Here is a 26570-nt window from a genome sequence, read left to right on the forward strand (position 1 = left end):
TAATGGGTGTGGTTTCTGTTAGCTCTACTTTGAGCTGTTGTTGAAAAAGTCATAAGTATGAGCTTTTATCTGTGGCTCACACATGGTCAGGAGGAGCTGTGCGCAGCATGCATGCATGCATTCAGTCATGCTCTCATACATATAAAGCTCAAGCTAAGATCACAGTGCTAGCAGAGGAGTGAGTGAGCTCCAGAATGGGAGAAAATTTGGGCTTCCAACTGATGTCAGTCTTACGTGAGTTGCATATCCTCTCTATGTCTCTTGGCTTAAATGGAAGACTTGTGTTTTAATGCTTCATTTAGGCTTTTTCTCTCTTTGTTTTTCAGTTTTGGCTGGAGTCATAACTAAAACTGGTATATATATATTTCAGACTACACAACAGTATAAAGAAGTATAAACTAGATCATAACAGCTAGATAGTGTTATGAACCTCAGTCTCTGTATTGTGTGCAGGTGGATCTATTCCCAGGCCAAGGCTCACTGGGCCTAGCATGGCCTATGTGAAGTCTACAGTAATGTTTGAATGTAAGCTGTCGGAGACACTGTTACCTCTGACCTATGAGCTCGTAAAAGACAGTGGGGAGGTTCTTCAGACGACAGATGATTCACAGGGTGTCCAGCCAATCACATTCAGTCTGAGGGTCAATGAGAAGTCAGAGGGACAGTATTACTGCAGAGTGAGAGCAAAAGGACAAACAATTACAAGCCACGCTCTGAACTTTGAAGTAGTGAGTGAGTAAAGTATATGACGTGCATTTGTTAAAGTATCAATAAGAACACAAACAGTACTCTCAGCTCTTTCATTTTCTCTCCATCAGTCCCCGTCAGGGGCACCCACTTAGTGTCCAATCCTGACCCACCTGTCATCTACGAGGGGAAGGGGTTTACACTGAGCTGTCGCGTCAGCAAGGGGACTCACCTTGCTTACATATGGTACCACAACAAACACGAAGTGGCCTCATCCTCTTCCCTCCATCATCTCTCTGGAAACATGCTGACAGTGGACAGAGCTACTGAAAGGCATGCTGGGTATTATGTGTGTACAGCCACAAACAAGATGGGGAACTTCAGCAGAGCCTCCAGCAGCTTGCAGGTCAACGTTGTTGTGAAAAGTAAACATTGGTTCATTTGTTCTTTTAAACTCTTAACAGGGAATTCCATCAATTTTTTCTGCATAATTCAGCTTGTAGAGATGTAAAGAAAGTGATTCAGAGTGATGCATTGCATTAAAACTCGCTGATTCAGATTTCTTTACAATGGTGGTGATAGGAACCAGAAGTCTTGATGTCTACAGTGCAAACTTAGCCATTTTATTTACTATCCAAAACCACCAGGAAACCAACTTGCGTCTTCTGAGTTTTGTTTTATTTTCGGATAGGGGCAAAATACTGGTAAATTGGAAAAATTCCTCTACAGTTTCTCCACCATGAATGGATTTTAAAAATTGAAAAACATTTTAGGCCAAAAATCTTCACAACTATCTTAAAATTATTGTGAAACTATGTCTCAGGCAACATATTCCTACTTTTTTATGTAATAGCTTTCTGTGTGGTAGCTTTTAGCAGCATTAATTACTTCTGAGGTCTGGTTCCTATCATCAGAGCACCTAGAACAGAGCATTTCACATCAGACCACTCTTTTTTTTTTTTTTTTTTTTTTTTTTTTTTTTTAACCTGTCATGTCTGGCCATTTTTGCAATCGGAATGGTAATCCGAATGTACTGATGTACCAAACATATTTGTTTTCACAAGAAAAAGCTCTATAGGTTACTAAAGCCTATTCTTGTTAAAGTTTGTATTTTATTTGTTTGGCCAGGCCTGACAGGCAATAAAAGAGGACAGGAAAAAAAAAAAAGATAATAATAATAATAAATCATAATAATGATAATTAAATAAGTAAATAAATAAATAGAAAAAAAAAGAAAGAGAAAAAACAAATAAAATAAGTAAATAAACAGACAACTAAATAAATAAGTAAATTTAAAAAAAAAAAGAGAAGGGAAAAAAAACAATTATACAGATATACATGCATATACATATTCACATATCTATACATATACATATACATATATACACCCAGACATAATTCTACTATTTGCTGCTACATACATACACATGTTTACATATCTATACATATGCATATATACATATACACCCACCCACCACACACAATTCTACTGTTTGCAGCAATGTGTATATGTGTGTATACGCGTCCACATTTTATGTGTCATGGAATGTGCTCAGCAATGAGGGCAAGAAGCCGCAACCATGCCCCCGTGGTCCAGAGACAGATAGGGAAGGACCCGGGGGACCCGGACCATCCACAGCCCATTAGGAACTCAGGAGACCTGAGGCCACACGCCCCGACGGCCACCGCGTGCACGCCCCAGAGGACGAAGAATGGAGGCCCCAGACAGAGCGCCCACAGACAAAGGGCAAGTGACCGGAGAGCCAGAGGCAAGGAGCAGCCCACCCTCCCGGCAGGCCAACATCCCCAGCATGAGCCGAGCATGCGGCCCCCGAGGCCCCAGGCGCCCGAGACCGGCCGACCTCCGGCAGGACCCCCCCCATGCCAAAGAGGCCCAAACCACCCTCAGGACACAACCGCCAAGGGAGCAGGGCAGGGACCACGCCAAGATGTCCAGCCATGCACCCAGGGACCCACAGGACACCCATACCCTGGGGGGAGGGGGGCGGAGTCGGCAAGCAGCGGTGGGGAGGGGTAACTCCTGCCCACCACCATGTACCACAGATGTCCAGGCTCAGCAAGTCATAGACCCAGGCCCAGCTGTCCACACACACATGCTCACATGCACCCACCCGCACTCACACACGCCAGTCACCCACTCATGCACACACACGGAACATACATGGACTCACAGTGTCGGCGGGCAGACACCAGCACGGGCCAGCGGCAACCCAGGGAGGCAGCCACCCCGGCCCCGAACGACCGGCCAGTCCCCCCACCAGGCAGGGTGCACCAAACCGGGGTGTGAGAGGACCCACCCACCCCCCCCAACCCCCCCACCCCATTCATTTCATTTACATCTTAATTATTTAATTACTCAAAAATTTGAAATGTCTCTGGAATTCCCCTTTAAAGGCTTCACTCATAATTACATAGCACGTTCACTGTCCAAGACAAAGCAACTATCTCTTAAACACAGGAGAAGGTAAAAAAAACCTTTAAATGTAAGTTACAGTAAAGACATTTTATACCAGCCATTTTGGAGCATTTCTATTGTCCAGTCGCCATGAAATTGCATGATGGTTCAAATGATACAAAAAAAGAAAAAAATTGAAAAAATGCAAAAGTTTTATTTGGACAGCACTGATGTTCATTTCATCGTAGAGTATGAGCACATATTTGCAGTTACTAAATTCATCTTTAGATTAATCACTGAAATAGAAAAGCAGAAGATACATGCACAGTCATGCTAACCTATATTGGCCTGTGCCTTCATTTACAGAATACCTGTCAGCTCCCACGATTTCATTCACACTCTATCATTATGGCTCTGGTTACCATGCTAATGTCAGCTGCAGATCGGAGCGTGGCAGCCCCCCAGTGAAGTTCCAGCTGCTCCTGGATGGGAAGGATGTGCCTGTGCAGCAGGAGGGTTCTCTGGAAGCCTGGTTTACTCTGCCTGTCAATGTGGGGATGGATATGGGAACACTGCAGTGCAGAGCAGAGACTGACTTCCAGCAGCTTCTCAGTGACCCAAAGGACTTGGAAGTGGGTGAGTAATATTAATGTCATGGTTCGTATGACGTACTGTTCCTCATAAAAATGGTCTACCTGTAAAAGTGTGCCTAGATACCCTATAGTGTCCAAAAGTTTGTAGACACCTGCTCATCTAGCATTTATCTGAAATAGGAAGTTTGTCCTCATTTGACTATAGTACCAGCCTGTATAATGCTGGGAAGGCTCTACACTTGATGCTGGAACATTTCTGTGAGAATTTGATTGCATGCAGCCTCAAGAGTATCAGTTAGATTAAATACTGATGTTGGATGTTTAGTTCCGTATCACTCCAGTTCATCCCGAAGCTTTTGGATACAGCTCCATCACTCCAGTGAACACAGTTCCACTGTGCCACAGTCCAATGCTGATGCTTGGCGTTCGGCGTAGACTCATGCAGTTGCTCCAGAGCATCCAGTAAACCATGATCTGGTGATATCATTCATTCTAAAGTTTGTTATTTCACATGATCATGTGATGTGTTGTTGGTGTTTTGATTGGCTGTTTCATTAAATTTGTTTTTATGAAGTTGAGATGCATGCAGCTCTTGCAGCTGAGTGTCAGGTGAGTTGCATGATGCCTTACATAATGTAGCTTGGGTGCAAATTTGCAACTTAGTTTCATGTGGGTTTCAATGAACTAAACTTGCATTAAGCTTTCACTGTAAAGCCAGAAAACACAGCCTTGCACACAATGTACTTGTGCATCATTTGTATGTGTACATCTCTTTTAGTTCCGGTAAGAAGACCAAGTGTGGCGGTGGAGTACCTCCAGACAGCAGACTATGTGGTTGCAGCTGCCCTGCTCCAGTGTTCCATCAACAGTGGAACTTTCCCACTTTTCTCCTGGACCTTCAACCACTCCTCTTTACCATCACAGGGCCATTCTCATGCCTTCACACTTCATGGCAAAAGTCTTATACTCACAGACATCAACGCTGGGAATTCTGGGTATTACAGCTGCCGAGTGAGGGACTCTTTTAACTCTAACTCATCCTGGCTGGAGAGTGAGGGGGTTTTGGTTGAGCAGACAGGTGAGATGTGTACTCTCATGATTTTCTCAAGCAGTCACTCTGATTGGGGGCATAGAAAGGAATTAGTTGTTGGTCATGGTGGATAAAGTGGACAAAAGTACAAAACATTTGGTCTTCAAGATGACCACAACTACCTTTAGTTATGCATCATCAGGAACCACATAAGCGAGTGATTATTTAAAGTGAAATTCTACTGATTTTTCAAAACATTCATGCAAGATTCAATGCTTGAAAAGTAAATAAAGATATTCAGATTGGTTTGATGTGAAATGTAGAGAAACTTAGAATGATTTACGATGGGGGTGAAGGGAACCAGGGGTTGCAAGGTCTACACTGCAAATATAGACCTTTAATTTGCTAACCAGAACCACCAGCGAACCTACGCATGTCTTCTGAGTTTTTGTATTGTAGTGTTCACCACTATTGAAAGATACTCTGCTTTTGCACAAGTTGTAGTGCTTTATTTTCCAGCTGTTGTTGGCCACAGCCACAACGTAAATAAGCAAAGCTTTTTTCTCTATAAGCTAGATCTCTGACTAAGCTTACATCTTTTATCTCTCACTCTCTTAGAGTCTTTAGCAATGAATCCAGTGAATACATGCTGAAGAATGATCAACCTAAAACTTACATGTAAACATTTCTTGCACATGCATCATATGTAGATGATGTTAAAATAGTAGTAAATATGAATCAAAAATAAGTTTTCTGTCTGGATTATTTTGCCTCACAACACCCTTCATGTACCTCTCCTCCACATTTTAGTCCAAAACCTTCTCAAATGTATTGCTTGCCATCAGGCAGCATATTTAACCATTTCATGTAATAATTCTCCATGGCAGAACTTTTAGAGGCATGAAATATCTGATTTCTATCACCACCACTGTGAATTGACTCGGAATTTAATGTTTTTTCATACCTTTCACATACAACTGCTCTGAATCACTTTGTTTACATTCTATTTAATAATGTAAATATGTAATAATTTTAAAAAATGAAACAACTTGACAGAAGGTTGAGGCGACTGTGCAATGATTTAGAAACATGATTTGCTAAAATGCTAAAAGTTCAGCAGTAAGCTCCTGTTACTTGTTAGCTACATTAGCCTTCAGTGGGGAACCCTCAAGGCCTTCTAAGCTAATGCTTGTTGTATTTAACTCTATTGTAGTAACACTGTTATTTCATGTTTAAATTTTGGAATGGAAACAAAAGGATTAAATGGTGAAAGCTCAACAAATAATTGTTCAATCAGAAATATTTTTCCCCTGCGGTATATAGGTAGATGAAGCAAGCTCTCCCATTGGTTAGGCCTTCAGAAGCTGAACCGAAGATTCATCCTGTCTGATTTTAACCATTAACATAATAAAGAACTGACAGTAGAATCAGGCCTGACTAATCAAGAAACCAAGCCTGACTAATGTGTTTCCTTCAGTTGTTATAAATGTGAGACTGTTGTGGCAGTTCTATGCTAGGACACTTCACTGAAGAAATCGCTGTAGAACTCTATACAAGGTAAAATATATGTTAATATGTCTCCAAATAAAATATTGCACTTTTTTTATCTTCAGATGTCTGCCATTGGTCTAGAATGACCAAAAATGTTAATGTTAATTGTGGTTAGTGCTAATATATCACTAGAATCCCATAGGGGCACTAACAGAAATTAGCAGCAATGTAGTTATTGAACACGTTTTGACATCTTTGCCCCAGTGGTGATGATTCTCCACTGTTAGCCTTGTTGGTCCAGTGTAAATAGGACCAAACTTCGCACACCAAATACATCTTGCGTGATGACCTTCAATCACAGGTCCTGTTCTACATTCTCACATAGATTTCAAGATGCCATCTGTAGCGGTCATTGCTGTGGCTTTTTGCTGTTTCCTGTTGGCGATTATTGTGGGAGGAGCATGCTGCCTGCTCTGGAGCATCAAACGTGAGCGTAACCAAGACGGTGGCAACAACCGTATGTCTCTAAACCTGGGCCAGACATTCATGGATGCAGTTTCTTTTCCCTTGACATCATACCATATACACTGTTCTCTCTCTCTCTTTTTCTTTCTCTCTTTCAGAGGATGTGGTCTTACAGGAACAGACCAAGTGAGCTCTTTTTATGTTTTAAGCATAGCTTAGTTATAAAATGTGTGAATTGTGAACTTGTGAATTTCCCCGCTGTGGGACTAATAAAGGATTATCTTATCTTATCTTAATGAACTCCTATTGTCCTTGACAACACTGATGCAAGCTTACTTCTAAAACCTTTTATTGAATTATTGAGTGTGTCTCATTACACATGCCTTGGCCTCTTCTTTACTTTGTAGCACGGAGGCAGATTGTACCATGCTAGAGACTGGGTCTGAGCCACAGGCTGAAGAGATGGATACAGTTGTTGTGGAAGTAGAAGTTTAGAATGAGGCACAAATGCTAAAAAGGTCCATTTTATTTTTTGGTTGATGCACTTAAATTATTTAATAACCTGACAATAAGAGGAACATGAAAGATATTTGAAGTAGTTTATTTATTCATTTATTAATCAATTGATTGATACATTGCAATTCACAGAGACCACCCATCATTTATTTAATTTCACTCCAGAAAGGCCATTGAGTTATTATTTTATCATTATTTTATCTGATGAGGTATTTCTTGGGAAATTAGAAATAAATAATTATCTTGCATAAGAAAGTGGAACGTCAAAGGAAAATAAATTAAAAAACAGGAGTTTCCAAAACTAAAGTTCAAAAGATTATTGTTAGAGATTATTATAGAGAAGATGGGACTTCTAATAACCACCTGCAGACCTGGTACTCTCTTAAAAATGGTGGTTCTTCAAGGTTTTTTTTTAATTAAAGGTAATTGTAAATAGAACCATGAAAATCAAAGAACATCTGTGGATGATTGAAAGGTTTTTTGCATGGTGAAAATCTGCAACCAACTTCTGAGACTGAACTTTGAAGTCCCCTGAAAAGAATGGAGGCCTAAATGAAGGCAAAGTTTGGATACACTAAATACTGAAAAACCTATAATTAGTTAAATATGTTGTCTACTTGTGTCCTGAAATGTAAACTTTCAATGGAAATGAAGTAAATGACAGGGTGGTCTCTGACTTTGGTACAAATGGTACAAATATCATAGTATGGTACAAATGTCAGTGTTAGCCAACTGGCTAATTTTAAACAGTAGACGTCAGCAATAGATTACTGACACAACTATGTTTTCATTTTCTTTTCCACTGTTCCATAGCAGCATCTGATGGAACCCAGTTGCTCTACTCATGGATCTCAAGTTTTCATGGCTTTGAATAAAGCCTCAGAGTGCTACCCTACAGATCGTGCCATACTGAACCAGCTACTGATCTTATTTATAACAGATTTAATCTTTTCATCCTTTTTTATTGTTTTGATGCAGTACATTACTGTGACTATAAATGTGTTTGCTAATAAAACACTATTTGTGCTAAATTGTATGCTAATAAATGCACCACAACAAAATGAAAAATCGTATATTTATTTTATGTCTTGAATGTACAGACAGAACACTACGCACTTCATTTCGTGAATTTTATAATACATGGCTGTTATTAAACAAGAAATAGTTACACATTCTGTGCTACACAGGATTTTTCAGTAGGTAAAGACACAAAACAATGGTCAAGTCACGAGCCATAAAACTGCTGCGAGTAAACAAATTCACAAGCTTTTAATACCATCTTCTTTATCATCCATGCAAAATGGACTGTGAGTAATATCTGTAGAACTTGCGATCAGTCTTTCCAGTATGTAGGTTTGCTGGGCAGTTCAGCAGAGCAAACATACGGCCGTGGTGCACAAGCTATGGTAGCCATTAATGTCATTCAGAGGTAGTCAGTATGTAAAAAAAACTGACTGGCTCAGAAGTTGGAGTTGTATTGGAGAGATTTTGGAGTGAGAGAGAATCATGCCGCTGCACCCCCCACTCCGCTCCCAGTCTGTACCACTCACATAATCTGGTCAGCAGCAATGGAAGGCAACATGCCAACATCAAACCAGCATATTGTCTAAAGAAAAACAGCTATCTTCAAAATGGGAACATTATAAGAAAAGGCAAAAAGTTTTTTTTACTTTTAATGTAAGTTAAAGAGTTTGTATTCCAGGCAATTTTGGAGCATTTTCTATTGGTCCATTCATCATGAAGTTTTCACACAATGTAAAGCCATTGTGTTCAACTGATGAAGAAAAATGACAATCAACAGCAGACCAGCTCTAGACCTAGACTTTTTCTGCTTCACATCATCATATTAGTGGTTGATATTCAGGGTTGGGATGTGACAGATGTCACGATTGGCCCCTCCCAGTCTTGTCTATGCACATTTGTTTTGGTTTAGTCCAGCCCCTTGTTTTTTAACTCCGCCCCTGATTGTTTTCCTGGTGTGTACTTAAGCCCTGTGTTTGCCCTTTGTGTTTGTTGGTCTTTGTATCAGTCTTTGTTTGATTATATTGCTCTCTGTTGTTTTCTTTGTTTGTTATATGTTGCATTCTGCTGTTTGTCATATCTGAACCCCAATCTCTCCGTGTTGGCTTTTTAAACCTGGACCATTTTGACCATGACCCTGGATTTGCCCTCAATAAAAGTCGCTTACCTCCACACATGCGTCCGCTACCTCGCTCCGCGTTACAACAGCATACATTTCTTGGAGAATAAAGTATCTATATTCAGTCCAAGTTACATTTTTATAAAGGGCAGTATTTAGTATACAGTTACTTTATGCATAGGAGAATACTTTTAGAAAACCTACCCACTAAATCACTGCACGGCTTGTAACACACGTGCTTATTAGATGGACTCTATAATGGCTTCTTTACAAACATTGAAGTTCCTGAAGCCTGACTAGACTGATAAATCAATGTGATGAGCCAGTTATTAATCTCAGTGTTACCGAGCTCTCTTGAGGGATGCAGCTTAAGCAGCATTCTATAACATTAAATTTGATGTTAAATACATGTATAGTAGCAGAGAACCTGGCCAGGGTATCCTTTACTCAATTTCAGTGTTGTATCCAGGACTTCCAGATGGACTAAAGTGACCTTTTTTTCTCACCAAATTGGTCCCACCCATCAAAACGTGATTAGCTGATACTTTCATTTTCTAATTTTATTAATGGTTAATCTGAGATGTTAGGCCTATGGTCTAGATCCTGAAGGCCTAACCGATGAGAGGGCTAGCTTGGCTATATCCCTCTAGGTACCACAGAGAAAAAAATCCTGATTGGACAATCTTCCATTGGGCATTTTAATCTTTAAACCATCTTTGAAGGCCTAGAAGACCCTGGAGGTTCTGTACTGTAGATGCCAGTCCTGACTGCATGATTCTGTTCGGTTAGTGGCTGCAGGGCGTGTACAGGAGTAGAGTGAGCGCTCCTATCAGCTCAGTGCACATGTTAAAGTTTAGAGAGACTGAAAGGGGTGTGTCATATCCAGCTCTGCCCAGTGTGAGGTGTGACCCTTTTAGTGTACATGAGAGTGAGTGTGTGTGTTTGTTGCCTGCACAAGCGCCATCATTTAGAGTGCCGTCATCAACCTAACAAGATGGCTCACATTTTCTGGAAGTCTGATTAACAGGCTGATATTTGCAAACACCATATACATCCCACTGGACTATGACAAAAATGACCTTTACTTTTGACCATCTGCTGGTTCTTCTGGGTAAAAAAGATACATTTTGCTTATATATTTCTCTCTAAAATAATAATAGTGGGTACCTTTTCCTAGGCTGTGTTTCATGACCTGTTATTTCTTTTTTCACAGGCTTCTGCAGCATGTGGCAGAGGACAGGTAATTGACCACACGATCTGCAATGTGAACAGCTTTTATATCTGCAAACATAAGTGCTCTTTAATTTATACAACATTTTTGATTAAACGTCTTAAACAGATTGGTTAAAGAGCATTATCTCCATGTTGTTATATCTGATAACTGTATACTGTGTTTTTCACTATATCTGTATTATGATCAGACTGTAAAAATGATCTGGTGTTTTTACTTGGAAAACTGTCTGTTTGCCTTAGAGGTTTTATTGAACTTCTAATAGTAAGGTAACATAATGCAAGAGAGATTATTATTATATTACTTAATTTATCATATTAAATGAATACAAAAGTTCAAAGACAGACAGGTTACATACCTTTTTAGCTTAAAGGTGAATTCTACCAATTTTGAAAAATATCAGCATAATTCAATCGTTGAGTAAGCAAAGTCATTGTTTGGGATTGTTTGTTTTGACTTAGTAAAGAAACTTAGTAAAGAAACTGCACAGTAAAGAAACTTACCCTCTCAGATTTTCTTTGAGAATTTAGTACATTTAGGCCCAAATTATATCTCAAAACTATCGTAAGTCTATATCTCTGGCATTAGGCAATTTATTTGTAGCTGAATTGTTCACAGTGGTGGTGATGGGAACCAGATGACCACTGTGTCCACCAAGTGGACCACTGCTATAAAATACCAACATAAAACCAGCATTGCTGGTCACCAGCAAAACCAGCATATGATGTGATTTGGATGGTACTATACTGGTCAATCATCATGACCACAGTTTAACTGGCTAAACCAGAACTAAACCAGCATAGACCAGCATGGAATTCATGCTGTTCTATGCTGTTTTTTAGCAGGGAGGGCAGAAACTGATTTTAAGTGTTGGTGAGATTTGAAATTTTGCTTTGATTTGACATATTATTTTATTTTTAGTTTCTTTCAAGCAAAGAGTTGATGAATTGAAAAAAAATAGTTAACCAGCTTTTTACCACATAAAGCCATTTTTTAGGTTGTACTGATTGGGCATTTTTTGCAGCATCACAGAAAGTTATTGCACTAAATGGTTATGAATTTCTTGTCTGTAGCCTAAAAGACTCAATCACAAAAAGTGCTATATAAAAAAATCTCTACAAATCCAATAGATAGGGATGTTTTTAATTTCATTTTTAAATAACATTTTGCTATATTTTGGCCATTGTTTAATCATGAGCAAAATATATTTGGGATCAATTTCTGAGCTGCTGAGCTAAATGTTCAAACTGGTTGGACTACAGCTGAAATGTTGGTAGTGTGTTTGGTGGTATGACTGGTGTGGTAGAATTGAGGTGTAACCGCTGTGCCATAGATTGTTGTTGGGGGAGGAGGTGGGAGCACAGACTATGTTGCAGTACATGTTGGGGACTGTAGCTCAGAGCTTTGTAATTACGGGCTAATATTAATAGAGAATTTTAAAAACTGCATTGGATGAATAGGATTGTGTGGGCCTGTGTTTGATATGTGAGTTTAAGATTTTGGCTTTCTTTAAAACCCATTCATGGGAGAGGGCTACATGCTCGGTAAGTCAAAATAATCTGCAAAGAAAGTGTATTTTTTAAGATTTATTATTATGTTACCATTATCAACACTGCATATAAAAACTCAGATGAATTGTGTAGACTCACTGGTCATTTGTGTAGCAACTAAAGTGGCTATATTTGCATATATTTGCATCACAAGTCATTAAGTATTTCACATCCAACCACTCTGAATAACTTGTTCATATGTCAGCCACTGTTGGAATTCCCTTTTATTTTCATTTCAGATGGTCAGACATTAGGTAAAGTCGTGATTTGGGGTCCCTCTGAGGGCACCGTGAAAGATATTAAGGAGTTCTTCTGCAAGGTTGATGAAATTCCAGAAGACGTGTCTGTTCAGTATCAGTTAATTAAAGAAGGTGACTCTAAGAAGCCCATTGAGTACACTTCCCTCAGCGGTGAGCCTGCCCAGTTTAATATTTTTGTCGTCTCTGACCATGATGGAAGGTACAAATGCAAAGCAAGTGGACACAACAACACAGAGGTCCTACCCTCATATAGTAACTCACTGCGCTTCAGAGTCATTGGTAAGTAAAAAGCACAAGCAATCACTACCAAAAGGGAAGTTATTAAATCATAACTAAGCAGTGAATGTGGACAAAGTGGTAAATAATTTAGGTAAATATATACAGTGAATGTACAATGACATGATATTCAATTCCTCAGAATAACTTACAGAAAAAATTAAAATGCTTCTCAGTAAAAAGATGTAGGCAAAGGTTTGAATGGCCTTGGCCAAATTACGTTTAGTTAATAAAATAAGTCAACACGTCCTCTACAGGGAACGAACTTGAATGTGGAATTTTATGCTGATTTTAATGCACAGATTATATTTATTTGCTGAGTTTCACTGATCTGAAAACTTTTTTGATTTTTCAAAATTTGATTTTTGTTTCATGATTTTTCCCTCAATGTGTTAAATTCAGCACATAAACAGTAAATGTGCATTAAAATATGCAGATGCGTGTTCTCTGTAGGGGATGTATTAACGTGTTCAAATCAGCAAAACATGTCATTTAACCTGTGATGTCTGCATATGACTGTATGTACAGCATTTATAAATGATTGCAGGAACAAAAAACCAAACACATCATTATCATCATCATCATCTTAAACCACTTAATTCAGATAGGGTAATAGGCAAAGGTAGGCCACCACCTAGGAATCCTTTAAAATACAAATGACATATACTGTACATGCTGATGTTAACTGACCTATTCCAAACTATATGTATGTCATAAAAATAGCTGCTATTTGCATCTGTATTGTATATTTTCAGTCATTTAAATGTAGCGCCACCATCTGCTCATGGTCATAATGGAGTATTCCATATGTTATATGATGATACAACTGTGCAAGGCATACTGGTATAAGCGAGGCAATTAAGTGATAATCTACACCAGGCATGTCAAACTGGGGACCTTCCAGGCCAAAGTGCTGTAGAGATGAACATTCACCCTCATCTAATGTTCTGAAATCAGTTCATGATGGCCTTGCTAATTAGCTGATGGGCTCAGTCAGAACAGAAAGCTGCACAGACTCAGCAGACTGTACACAACATTAGTGTTAGTGCTGTAGTCACTCAAAAAACCCATTCAAGTTACTAATTGATTCTTTCGTCCTTGTATTGGTTGTTCAGGGGTCGGATTCTTACCTGTCACATGGGAGACCCAGGTCAGATTGACAACCAGTGCTGCAATGCGAGGCCTTTGATATTGTACAGTCTGCTTTGACAAAATCTCACAATCAGCATTATCTCAAAAAATCTTCATGTTAATTATTTCTTTTAAAATGTAACATCTTTTCCTTCCTGGAAAAAGTAATCTCATTACTCAGTACTTTACTTCTACAATACTCTTTACCCTGCAAAACATGACACTTTGGAATATGAAATGATTTTAAGACCAGTCAAAATATTTAATACTTGAAACAAGCAAAATTATCTGTCAATATAGTTTGATACACTGCTAAAAATGATATAGTAAAGAGTGAAATCATCTTAAATATAATCTAAATAGCTAAATAGATGTCATTTTTTGCAGTGAACCAATCACTATCATTGACAGATAATTTTGCTTGTTTAAAGTGTTTTTCAAAAGGATCTGCCAGTGTATTGAGATAATATTACTTAGGCAAATATCAGTCATTTCAGTAAATATGCCTAGAAATGCATTAAATATTCATAAAAGTCTTGCAATAATGTCAAAATGAGAAATATTACACTGTCAGACAAAAAGATGCAGGTACATTCTTTGATTCAAGTGTGACCAAATGTTTTAAAACAGAACAGTAAAAATAAAAGCCTGGAGATGAGATGGGGTGTGTGAAATTAATACAACATAAATATAATTGTTATGGATTATGGTACAACTAGAGGTTCTGAAGATGCACCCTTGAGGGTACCACCCCAGTTTAGTTTAGTGTAGATTTGTCAACTAGATTTAAGATGATTGACTCAGATGCTTAAGTCTTTTGCACAGTACAGTACATTGCAAAACAACTTTACTGAAGTGTAAATAATGTGGTTTGCTGTGTTTCAGAAAAGATAGTAAATGCACACATCGTATTAGACCCGCCATCTGAGGAATTCTGGGTGGAAGAGAGTGTGACTCTGCAGTGTAATGTGACTGGGGGGACTTATGTCTCTTATCATTGGCTCTTGGACAACGTACCAGTCCAGCACCACTACAACAGGTCTCAGAACCAACTGACCATTCAAAGCCTGTCCACCAGTGACAGTGGGAGATACACCTGTGTGGCTTCAAACCAATTAAATTACACGTTGTTCTCCAACAGTTCTGATTTCAAGAATGTGAATGTAAAAGGTAATATGTTATTCCATTTTTTTTTTGATTCATGCATTTACTGCATAATATTTCTGTTTGAATATATCTACACTGAAGAAGCAATGCACTGAACTGACTTCAAATGGGTACCTATGAATATATATATATAATTATATATATATAATATACACCAATCAGGCATAACATCATGACCACCTCCTTGTTTCTACACTCATTCTCCATTTTATCATCTCCTCTTACTATATAGGTGCACTTTGTAGTTCTACAGTTACAGACTGTAGTCCATCTGTTTCTCTGCATACTTTGTTAGCCCCCTTTTACCCTGTTCTTCAGTGGTCAGGACCCCCATGGACCCTCACAGAGCAGGTTCTATTTGGGTGGACGATCATTGTCAGCACTGCAGTAACACTGATGTGGTTGAGGTGTGTTAGTGTGTGTTGCGCTGGTCTGAGTGGATCAGACACAGCAGTGCTGCTGGAGTTTTTAAACACCTCAGTGTCACTGCTGGACTGAGAATAGTCCACCAACCAAAAATATCTAGCCAACAATGTCCTGTGGGCAGCACTTCTGTGTGATTGGGAGAAGCTAAACTGCTGAATGGGCAAATGTTGTTTTTTTGTGACATCATAAAAAACCAAAACAGTACATTCAAAACAGACAGGTTTTCGCAGCCCTGCTTCTTTAAAGTAACTGTATGGAATGCAGAAACTTTGGCCATGTTTACAAGCTATATTAAACTATTTTATTTCAAAAAAGAGGAGAAAATGTGCTTTTTTCATGACATGGGGTCTTTAAATAAAGAATTGAGCTTTTAAAACTTAATACAACACTTATTTATTTTATTTACTTTCTCTCTCTCTCTCTTGCTTGTCTCTGTGCCCAATCCAGAGCATGTCTCAGATCCCAAAATCTCATTTGAATTTGTCAAACGTGAGAATGGAAATTTTTCTGCTGTCGTGAAGTGCCAGTCAGAGAAGGGGACCTCACCCATAAACTTCTCACTTCTCAGAAACAATGACAACTTTGCTGAGAAACTAGATGAAGACTTGCAAGCCAGTTTTGAAGTGCCAATTCAACTAGACCAGAACATGGGCTTCGCACAGTGCCTGGCAAATGACAGGACCAGAAGGGTGTTGAGTGAACCACTGAACATCACAGTGGGTATGTGAAGCACATACGCACACATTCATCTAGCTGAATGAACCTAAATATGGAAGACATTCATATGCTCACACAGAGAATAACTCAATGTAGCCTCACATGCACTGCATGTAATTCCACACTGCTTAGATGAGAAATTAGACACCTGCAGGACACACATTTCTAAACATACTGGTCAAATTACATGTTTGTTGATTTTCTATCTGAAAAAAAGTTTAAAATCTTCTACAAGGAACAAATATTTTGGTAACACTTTATGCAGTTGGCCTATTGTAGATGCTTTTCGTGCATATAATTCACATTCAATTAAATTTCTTCGAAAAACCTAAACCTAAACTATGTGATCCTAATCCTTACCTTCATCCTAACACTGTTGAGAATGAGCTCAGCTTCACCATGTAGTTTATTATTAATCCAAATATCTGTAGTTAACCTATAGCTGGCTATCCAATTAAATTGGGATCAATATTTAAATAAGACATTTTAGTTGACATTTTTCTCCTAGTTTCATTGCACAACTTTTTTACTATTTTATTTTATTTGACTGTCTAGAAAAAGCAGCATAACTGTTGCACAGACCAAATTATATATATTTATACATTGAGCAAAAATATAGTCATTGTGCATTTTAATAAAAGTTGTTCTCTATAGAGGATGTTTTCAGTTATTTTCACTTAGAAAATCAACAAAACATGTAATTTCTAAAGGAGTGCCAAAACAATTGCATAAGACTATATACAGACAGCATCCACTAAGCCAACTTAATCTTACTTGTTTTATTATTCTACGCTTTTTGGTTACCTTTTTCAAAAATCAAAGTTTTTGAGCTAGAACTACAAAACTTAGCAGGCTCGTAGAGCCTTATCAACCACCTGGGACACAACAGCAATGGGCTAGCAACACCTTATCAACTGCTGGGTTACCATAGCAAAAGTTTAGCAACACCTTCCCAACCAATTGGAATTCTATAGCTATTGGACGACCTTGGATAACATAGCCAAACCTTAGCAACCACCTGGGATTTTATAGCAACGGCTTTGTCAAGACAATGTAAAGTTTGTTCACAAACCTATGCCTTTTAGTTCATTCTTCAATGTCATCCTATTGAGCACATTCCTGATAGTAAATATTTTGGGGTCAATTGACTGATTTTTTTTTGCAACTGGATTAAAATTGATCTATGTTAACTAACTAACTAACTATTTTAAATTAAAAGTTGTTGATATATGATCATGGGTGGGAAATTGTGGAGAGAGCAGTACATTTGATTTTGAGAGGAAAAAACATTTGTTTTTTTAAAAAGTGAAAATAAAATAAAAGTACACCTTCTGGGTAAGAATTACCCCCAGATACAGGTTTGTATGTGAGTTTGGCAGATTAGCAGAGTTACATTCACATCTGATCTGTTCTGTCATGTGCAATAATTATTTGCAGTATATTGAAATATTGAATGCTATTGCTTTATTAAAATTGTTATTTTGATTGTTGTTGTAATAATAATAATAATGAACTAAGTGGCATTATTAAGATTAAACTTGTAGAGATCTCAATTTCATTTTAAAATATAATGTTTTTACATTTCTTACTTTGATAAATAACACAATTTTAGAAAATAAATGTCTTTGTAGTGAACCTTTCAGCTAATTCTGAAATATTACATGACTAGCAAACACAGCTTTGAAGGTTATACACACCAAAAAAAAAATTCTGTAAAGACATGTAGTCAGTCTGAGTCAGAGAGAGATTTACACCTCTATGAAGGAAACGTCATTTTCCTTAGATTTCCTATCTATCATGGTGGAATAATGATGATCAATGTTCATTGTGTCACCCATGCAGAGTCAGTTGGGGGCGCTGTGACAATGAGTGTGGACAGAACTGTGACAAACAATTCTGTGGTGTGGGCTGTGTGGCTGCGATGCAGTGTGGAAAGGGGGACGTTTCCAGAATACTCCTGGTTCCTCAACAACACCAGGCTGGAAAAACAAAACTTATTTCAGCACCAGACAAATGATGCAGTTTTTCCAGTCATTTTGGTCCCAGAGGCTGCTGGCATCTACCACTGTGAGGCAGCAAATGCTTTCGACACCACTACGAGAGTGCTCAGTCAAAAGTGGAGGATCAATAAAGAAGGTAAAGTGGGTGCTCATTCATATAATTAAACCCCTGAGGACACAATCAATCAAAGTAGACGATTACACTACACTTATGAGGCCCAAATTAAGTCCAGAGCCAAATTAAGTCCAAGCCTAAATTTAAAAAAGAATTCCCAATTCACCACTAGTATTGCAATTGTCCAGGACTGACCTGTATTATTAGACCATTATCAAGCACGGCAGGCCATTAGTGATCCACTTGGTTGTTTGGTTTAAGGGTCAAGTTTTAGATTTGACTTTGGCACAGTTTTACAGAGTAAAAAGTCCTGGAAATGTTTAGGATCTTAATGCAATGCTGCAGCATTTTTCAACCAGATCACTGATTACCATAGACATTAATTTCACATATGTATATATACTATATTTCCAAAGATATTCACTCACCCATCCAAATGATTGAATTCAGGTGTTCAAATCACTTCCACAGGTGTATAAAACCAAGCACCTTGGCCAGCAGACTGCTTCTACAAACATAAGTGAAAGAATGAGTTGCTCTCAGGAGCTCAGTGAATTCCAGCATGGTATGATGATAGGATGCCACCTGTGCAACAAGTCCAGTCGTGAAATTTCCTTACTACTAAATATTCCACAGTCTGCTGTCAGTGGTCCGCTGTCCCAAAAGCAATTGGGAATGACAGCAACTCAGCCACAAAGTGGTAGGCCACGTAAGATGACAGTGCGGGGTCAGCAGATGCCAACTTTCTGCAGAGTCAATTGCTATAGACCTCCAAACTTCATGTGGCCTTCAGATTCGTTCAAGAACAGCATAGAGAGCTTCATCGAATGGGTTTTCATGGCTGAGCAGCTGTATCCAAGCTTTACATCACCAAGCATAGTGCTTTACACTACAGTGGAGAAGTGTTCTCTTGAGTGACGAATCACACTTCTCTATCTGGTAATCTGAGGGATGAATATGGGTTTGGCAGTTACCAGGAGAACTTGACTGAATTGCGACAAGTGTAAAGTTTGGTGGAGGGGGGATTATTATTATGGTATGGGGTTGTTCAGGAGTTGGGCTCGGCCCCTTAGTTCCAGTGAATGGAATTCTTAATGCTTCAGGAGACAAAGAGATTTTGGACAATTTCATGGTCCCAACTTTGTGGGAACAGTTTAGGGGATGGCCCCTTCTTGTTCCAACATGACTGCACACCAGCACACATAGCAAGGTCATTGATGAGCGAGTTTAATGTGGAAGAACTTGACTGGTCTGCACAAAGTCCTGACCTCATCCCAACAGAATACATTTGGGAATTAGAGCGAAGACTGCGAGACAGGCCTTCTTGTCCAACATCAGTGTCTGACAAATGGGCTTCTGGAAGAATGGTCAAAAAACACACTCCTAACCCTTGTAACCCTTGTGGAAAGTTACAATGATAAAACCACAATGATAAAATTATACATCTATATACAATTAATCACTGTTACTGTCTTCCTGTTTTAGTGATGAATAGAGTTCCACTGACAGTGGTGATCATCGTGTTCACCTGTTTCTTTGTGGTGATCGTTGCTGTGACTGCTTGTTGTCTTTATGGAGTGGTGTTACGTGAGTATATCTCTGATACGTAGCATTTTGTTATTCATGACACTACAGCCTCAAACGTGTGTCCACATGTACAGGGGTGATTGGTTCTTAGGCCCTTTGGCAAAAGACAGGAATGCGCCCCCATAGATTTTTAAATTAATGGGTTCCTGAGTTACGCAACCATCTAAACAGCAAAAATTATACTTTAGCATGTGAAATCATCTAAATCTAGTCAGTATGTCTAATTTTTCTCATTTTAAGATTGGTGTTAGAATATTATAAGATTATTTAACTTTTGTCTAGACATTTGTTACTTAAGTATTTTTAGTAAGTGAAATTATTTCTCTGTATTGGCAGATCATTTGACTTCTTTTAAGAAATAATGCTTGAAACAAGCTAAATTAACTGCCAATATAGTGGGAATAATTTTGTGTACTGTAATGTACTGTACTGTAATGGTTTACTTTTTTGTGTAATTACCCCAACACTATCATATTAACATTTACACTAGTGATATGCTGAGGCTGTGTAGCAATCCTCTCCATAATGCAGATTATTACTTACTTGTCTTGTCCATTATAACCATGCTCTGCATTGGAATGACTGAAAACAATTACTACAGCTGTTAACAGCTGTGTTTTATAAGGTATATATATGTTTCTGAAAACATTGTTTAACATCCACCTGTACAGCATATCCAATTAGTATTTTAATGGGGGCCTTGGCTCATGGGGGCTTTAGGCAGCTGCCCTCCTTTGCGTAGTACAAAGACTGGCACTGCACTTGTGTATTTCTCATTACAGATATTTTTAAAAAATGTGTTTGTATTACTTCTGACTGCTGAGTATCTTTATTCTGATCAATTTGAATTCCCTGCCCCTATATATAACATTGGGTTATATATAGAACAAGCTCATGTAGTCATAGAAAATGAACAGTTCATAAATCCTTATATCCCCCTCCTCACCCTCCCCTCACAAAAACAAAACCAAAAATAAATTATAGTAGATTACGCTGCACTGTCTCTTTAACTAAGCTGTACGCCACATCCTGTCTTAAGGCCAGCAGCATGCATTCAGGCTATGAACCTCTCCATCAGGACAGTTTCAAGGATTGGCCCGCTGCTGCCAAGCCAAAGAATGTCATCGTTAAGTAGGACCAAAGTCAGGTGAAAAAGGGATCCTAACTTCAAGTATTTCACTTAAAGTTAAAGATGCTTACTTTCCGTAGCTGATGACATCGGAGCAGTCTCAACACATATGCCTAAGTGACCCCAGGGGACTTCGTGGACCAAGGTCACAATTAGAGGATGCAACAATCTTCATAGAATTATGGCCTTTGAGGCAGGTTTAGTACATTCTATAAGCAAATTTGTAATGTATTAATTGATGATCAGGATTTTTAGATGTATCATGCACATTTTCCTATTCCACGCTCCAACAATCTCTTCATCATTCACAGCAGATAAATCTGAAACCATGTGACTGTTGAGTCTCTTAACTTTAAGATTTGCCTTGTAAACTGTAAGGATGTACATCAAAACAACAAAATATTCTGTTGCGCAAGTAAAAAGAAAAAAACTCAATGGCTGTCGATGTGTTGTGGTACTGAAATCAAATTTCAAAATACATTTTAATAATTTGCTTAAAATTAAAACACTTCTACTTCATTAAACAACAGTATACACATTGTGAAAAATAAAAGCTACAGAAAAGATTGTTTACAGATTTATTTTCAAACCTTATTGTGTTGTAGTACTGAGAATTTGGTCACTCAAATTGGAAAATGTTAAAAAGTGTTTGGTCCCAGTAGAATAACCCATATTAATGTATTGTCCAAGATTTTATTTTTAACATTTTTTTCCAGTGAAGGCTTAATGGCTCTGATGCTTTAATACCTTATTTTTTTGCCAGGTAAGAAGAAAGCCAGAATATACAAGTAAGTGAAGTTTCTTTAAAGTGGTTATTATTATCACAGTTTGTGGCTTCAGTTTAATGCAGATCAGTGGTGATTACTGGTCTGTCTGCTATAACTCAACCTGGATTTTCAAGACCACAAGATTAATTAAATTAATTTAATCATCATTTTATTTATCACTTTTAATTTGCAATCTACTAATCATTCTAACATTTTCCACATTAATCAATAGGGGTGTAATTATCTGATCATCAACAAAATAGTTCAATTATGATTTTTAAGGAGTTGTTCAATATAATGAACTCAGATTTCCCTGGCAATCAGTTTGATTTAGTTATTTTAATATGATTCTGAGTCATTTTTAATAAACACTGAACGCACAAATGTTACTATATGAACAAGTGATTAACACAATTAAGTATTGGAATATATAGAATTGCATGGAATTAAATTAAATAACAGTTCTGCTAATAATAACAGCACATTTTTTGCAATAACTGTATTAATATGACTCACCCTGCGCTGCATAACCATCCATCCATCCATCCATCCATCCATCTATTATCTTCCGCTTCTCCGGGGTTCGGGTCGCAGGGGCAGCATCCTAATTAATGAGGCCCAGACCTCCCTTTCCCCAGTCACCTCCACTAGCTCCCAGGCCAGCTGGGCGATATAGTCACGCCAGCGTGTCCTGGGTCTTCCCCGGGGTCTCTTCCCAGTTGGACTTGCTTGTGACACCTCCCGAGGGAGGCGTCCAGGAGGCATCCTAAGCATCCGAACCACCTCAGCTGGCTTCTCTCGACGTGGAGAAGCAGCGGCTCTACTCTGAGTCCCTCCCGGATGACCGAACTTCTCACCCTGCTGTATAACCATTATTTATTTATTTATTTTATTTCAGCACATACAAAAGAGAAACTGCACACATTAGATAACTTCTATGAGATATTTGACGTGCAATCTGTTTTGTCAAATTCTGAAGAAGAGCAAACTAAGCGAACTTTTCAGTCGGCAACTGTGACAGTAGAAGATATAAATAGACTGGAATTAGCCAGAAATGAACAGAATGCAGTTAAGCAAACAAGATAGGCTGTGAAATGATTGTGAAAGGATTTATTGAAAAAGCTGAGCTTAACCTGATATTGTGACAGTTATATGGTTCTATGGAAGCCCTAAATGGCCATGGATACACCTGTGTTTTTCAAAACTTCAAACTTCATTGTTCCATGATAACAAGATACATTTGGTTTCTTGAGATCTTGTGATTTTTGTGTCATTATCGTAGCAAAACAGATGTTTTCTCAAGTACCGTGTACCGAGCTGTCCTTATTCAACTATGCCAATGTAAATACGGTTTTCAGCTGGCATCTTTAAGATCATGCCCAAAGATAATAAGCTCCAATTTTCAATTTTACTTGCTTCAAACATCTCTTACTGTTAATGTTCTATTTGAAGAGTTCATAGATCTTGTAGAGTTTTAGAATTCTCCACAGCAGACAGGCTTGCCATGTCCAATAAAAATCTCCAGCCCAAGTTTGCTTAAAATCCACTGAAGTATTACTCCAAGGTGGATGGAAAAGAAAAGACAGTGGGTTTATCAAACCCTGGTTGTCCCCCTCACCTTCTAACAGAATTTTGATGTTGGTCACTGGATCCTTTATAGATCTTATCAACATCATATCAACAGCGTGCCTCGGTCTTTAATCCTGTTTATATGATGTTCATGTCTTGTAACTGTACTGTCTGTTGACACTTGATGGAGGATGGCATCTCCTGTCAAGCCTTGACTTCTCTTCTTTCTCATGCCTTTTCTCTCTGTGTATTTTTGTCTTTGCTTTTAGTCTTAAAGAAGAATTCACAGACATGAGGAGCATATATGATGACATTATAAACGAGGATGAAGATGACGAAGTGGTGAGGATCCATTTTTCGGTCCAGTTTTCTCCTAACACTAAATGAGGCCGATCAGCCAAGACAGGTTTTCTGTCTGGTTTTGCACTGGAGCTATGAGGCTGATGTAGCTCACAAGTAATGGAAGCTTGTAGCCACTAATTAGCATTATGCAAACTACATGCCTGAATCACCACACACCTCAAAACCATGTTGAGTTGTCATGTGATCTCAAATAGACCTGCTTATGAGGTTTCTGACACTACCCAGCACACATTAGTCATGGAGCTTGTTGGCTATTAGCCTTTTAGCTTCAGGGCAGGTAAAGAAGCAGGCTTCAGACACCAAACATGTCTTGGCTGATCGATTGTGTTTGGGGTAAGGGGGAAATTGCGTACACTGGATTTTTAATTTTTTTGCTAAATTATTAAATGAACCTTTTAAGAGAAAAATGATACGCTCAGTATTTTGTTTTTGTGCAGAATGTAGCTGTGTATGAAGAAGACATGGACATTGTAGAAGCCTCCAGGATAGAAGACTCTGATGAGGTACTGTGCTTCACACAAAGACCTCTCTGTTTCCTGGTGGAACAGCATCAGCATTCCTGAAACATTCAAAAGATTCCAGCCCATCCGCACAACTCAAGAACATCAGTATTGTTCAAACTCTACAAGTTCTCACACTCCCATTGTGTCTGCAAATTTCATACTACAAGCAATTGTGCCCTAATAGTGAGTAATGAATATTATCTGAGGTTGTCATAATATTGATTTGTTTTACAGGATGAAGACGAGCAAAGCAGCATAGCTGATGAGGAAAGTGATGAAGAAAAGAATTTTCTGGATGAAGAAACCATTGAAGGTGCTGGTACTGAAGAGACTGAATTGGACTGAGAAAGTTATTCTCATGTCTAAATATACCAAGCTTTTTGTAGCACTGCAAAGATGTGGCCTAGTGAACTTAACGAATGCTTATCAACGACCATAGTCTTGGTTACATTACTCAGCTGTTCTGCTTTTTTACTGTTGCTGTGCTGTAGAGGATGTAGGTCAACCAGCCATCTACACTAGCGTAGATGCCATATTTACAATTTCTGGTATTTTGTATGCATAAACATATTGCAGTGTAGTAACAACTTACAACATTCCTTTTAGATTCAAATGTTACAAACTATGTTTTATTCAATATTTCCACGATTCTTTTAACTAAAAATTTAAACAACAAACAGTATACTGTAATTATCTGTTTTAATACATTTTTCATAAAGTTATCTGCGCTAATATTTCATACACACTGTTGAAATATGCTAAATTCTGAATATCAATTTTAATATAACTTGATTCTTAATATAACTTGATAATTTTTTTAGTCGTTTTATAATCATCAACATCATTCTGGACACATCTTATATTTCTTCATTTTTATTCACATTTTCTTAGTGTCCTACCAGTTGTTTCCAACATTTGTAGCTGTACAGGATGAGCACATGAAAGTCATTATATACGTTTATCCACAACCAAATCAGTTTATTGTTATTGAAAACAGTAATTCCCAGTTTTTTAATGCTAGTGTATGTTCAAAGAAAATGGTCAGATTGTTCAGGTTCCAATACACTTCCAATAAAGTAAATTGCATAAAATATTTGTAAAATACATGTATTTTTAATTTTCCTGTAATTAAACTGGATATTTTCCATTATGATTGTGTGAGTATTGGTGACATATTAAAAAGTAATTCAGCTCTTTGAGTCAGCTCTTTAAGGTGAACGTATATACATGTATGCGTATATATATATATATATATATATATATATATATATATATATATATATATATATATATATATATATATGTATATATATGTATGTATATATATATGTATATTACTGCTGTCAGAAGCTAACCTCCATCTTCATTTTTTCCAGTTTTTGAAAATACCTGTTGCCTTTTACATTGTATGTAAGTTTCATGATGAATGGACCAAAAGAAATGACTCAGAATGACTTTGAAAGAAGTCTGGTTCCCTTGAATTACATTAAAAATAGAGTAGTTTTTTTTCCTTCTCTTGTAAAGTTACCAAGTTACCATTTTGGAGATACAAGGTTTTCCTCAGATAACAGCTATATATGTATATATATATATATATATATATATATATATATATATATATATATATATATATATATATATATATATATACACACACACACACACATACACACATACATACATACACACACCTCAAAAAAATAAAGGGAACACTCAAATAACACATCCTAGATCTGAATGCATGAAATATTCTCATTGAATACTTTGTTCTGTACAAAGTTGAATGTGCTGACAACAAAATCACACAAAAATCATCAATGGAAATCAAATTTATTAACCAATGGAGGCCTGGATTTGGAGTCACACACAAAATTCAAGTGGAAAAACACAGTACAGGCTGATCCAACTTTGATGTAATGTCCTTAAAACAAGTCAAAATGAAGCTCAGTATTGTGTGTGGCCTCCATGTGCCTGTATGACCTCCCCACAATGCCTGGGCATGCTCCTGATGAGGTAGCGGATGGTCTCCTGAGGCATCTCCTCCCAGACCTGGACTAAAGCATCTGCCAACTCCTGGACAGTCTGTGGTTCAACGTGGCGTTGGTGGATGGATCGAGACATGATGTCCCAGATGTGCTCAATTGGATTCAGGTCTGGGGAACGGGTGGGCCAGTCCATAGCTTCAATGCCTTCATCTTGCAGGAACTGCTGACACACTCCAGCCACATGAGGTCTAGCATTGTCCTGCATTAGGAGGAACCCAGGGCCAACCGCACCAGCATATGGTCTCACAAGGGGTCTCAGGATCTCATCTCATTACCTAATGGCAGTCAGGCTACCTCTAGCGAGCACATGGAAGGCTGTGTGGACGTCGAGCCCTCATACCATCCTCATGGAGTCGGTTTCTAACAGTTTGTGCAGACACATGCACATTTGTGGCC

At 38.1% G+C, this 26570-nt stretch overlaps 2 protein-coding genes across 6 annotated transcripts; both read left to right on the plus strand.

The window, feature by feature from the left end:
* The first annotated feature begins 73 nt into the window (after positions 1–73).
* Positions 74–8259, plus strand: LOC108412754 (protogenin A). Of its 5 annotated transcripts, none has more exons than XM_017684917.1 (10): positions 74–234; positions 327–353; positions 454–732; positions 819–1112; positions 3470–3739; positions 4475–4774; positions 6603–6734; positions 6841–6868; positions 7090–7200; positions 8015–8259. In XM_017684917.1, exons 1-9 carry the CDS (start codon positions 195–197, stop codon positions 7175–7177), a joined length of 1458 nt encoding a protein of 485 aa, XP_017540406.1. In that variant the 5' UTR covers positions 74–194; the 3' UTR covers positions 7178–7200; positions 8015–8259. The 5 variants fall into 5 exon arrangements, with proteins under 5 accessions (XP_017540406.1, XP_037401443.1, XP_037401444.1 ...); XM_037545546.1 differs by having other exon boundaries at positions 75–234; positions 303–353; positions 8012–8259; XM_037545547.1 differs by having other exon boundaries at positions 75–234; positions 303–353; positions 6603–6704.
* Positions 8260–10278: 2019 nt separating this feature from the next.
* si:dkey-93h22.7 (myosin light chain kinase, smooth muscle) lies at positions 10279–25279 on the plus strand. Its single transcript, XM_017684916.2, has 11 exons — positions 10279–10449; positions 10552–10578; positions 12359–12658; positions 14672–14956; positions 15827–16099; positions 17939–18232; positions 19697–19798; positions 21691–21715; positions 23533–23605; positions 24064–24129; positions 24364–25279. The coding sequence occupies exons 1-11, from the start codon at positions 10404–10406 to the stop codon at positions 24472–24474; spliced, it is 1602 nt and encodes a 533-aa protein (XP_017540405.1). The 5' UTR covers positions 10279–10403; the 3' UTR covers positions 24475–25279.
* The last annotated feature ends 1291 nt before the right edge of the window (positions 25280–26570 follow it).

The sequence above is a fragment of the Pygocentrus nattereri genome, chromosome 15 (genome assembly GCF_015220715.1).
Source record: "Pygocentrus nattereri isolate fPygNat1 chromosome 15, fPygNat1.pri, whole genome shotgun sequence".
Taxonomy (NCBI): Eukaryota; Metazoa; Chordata; class Actinopteri; order Characiformes; family Serrasalmidae; genus Pygocentrus; species Pygocentrus nattereri.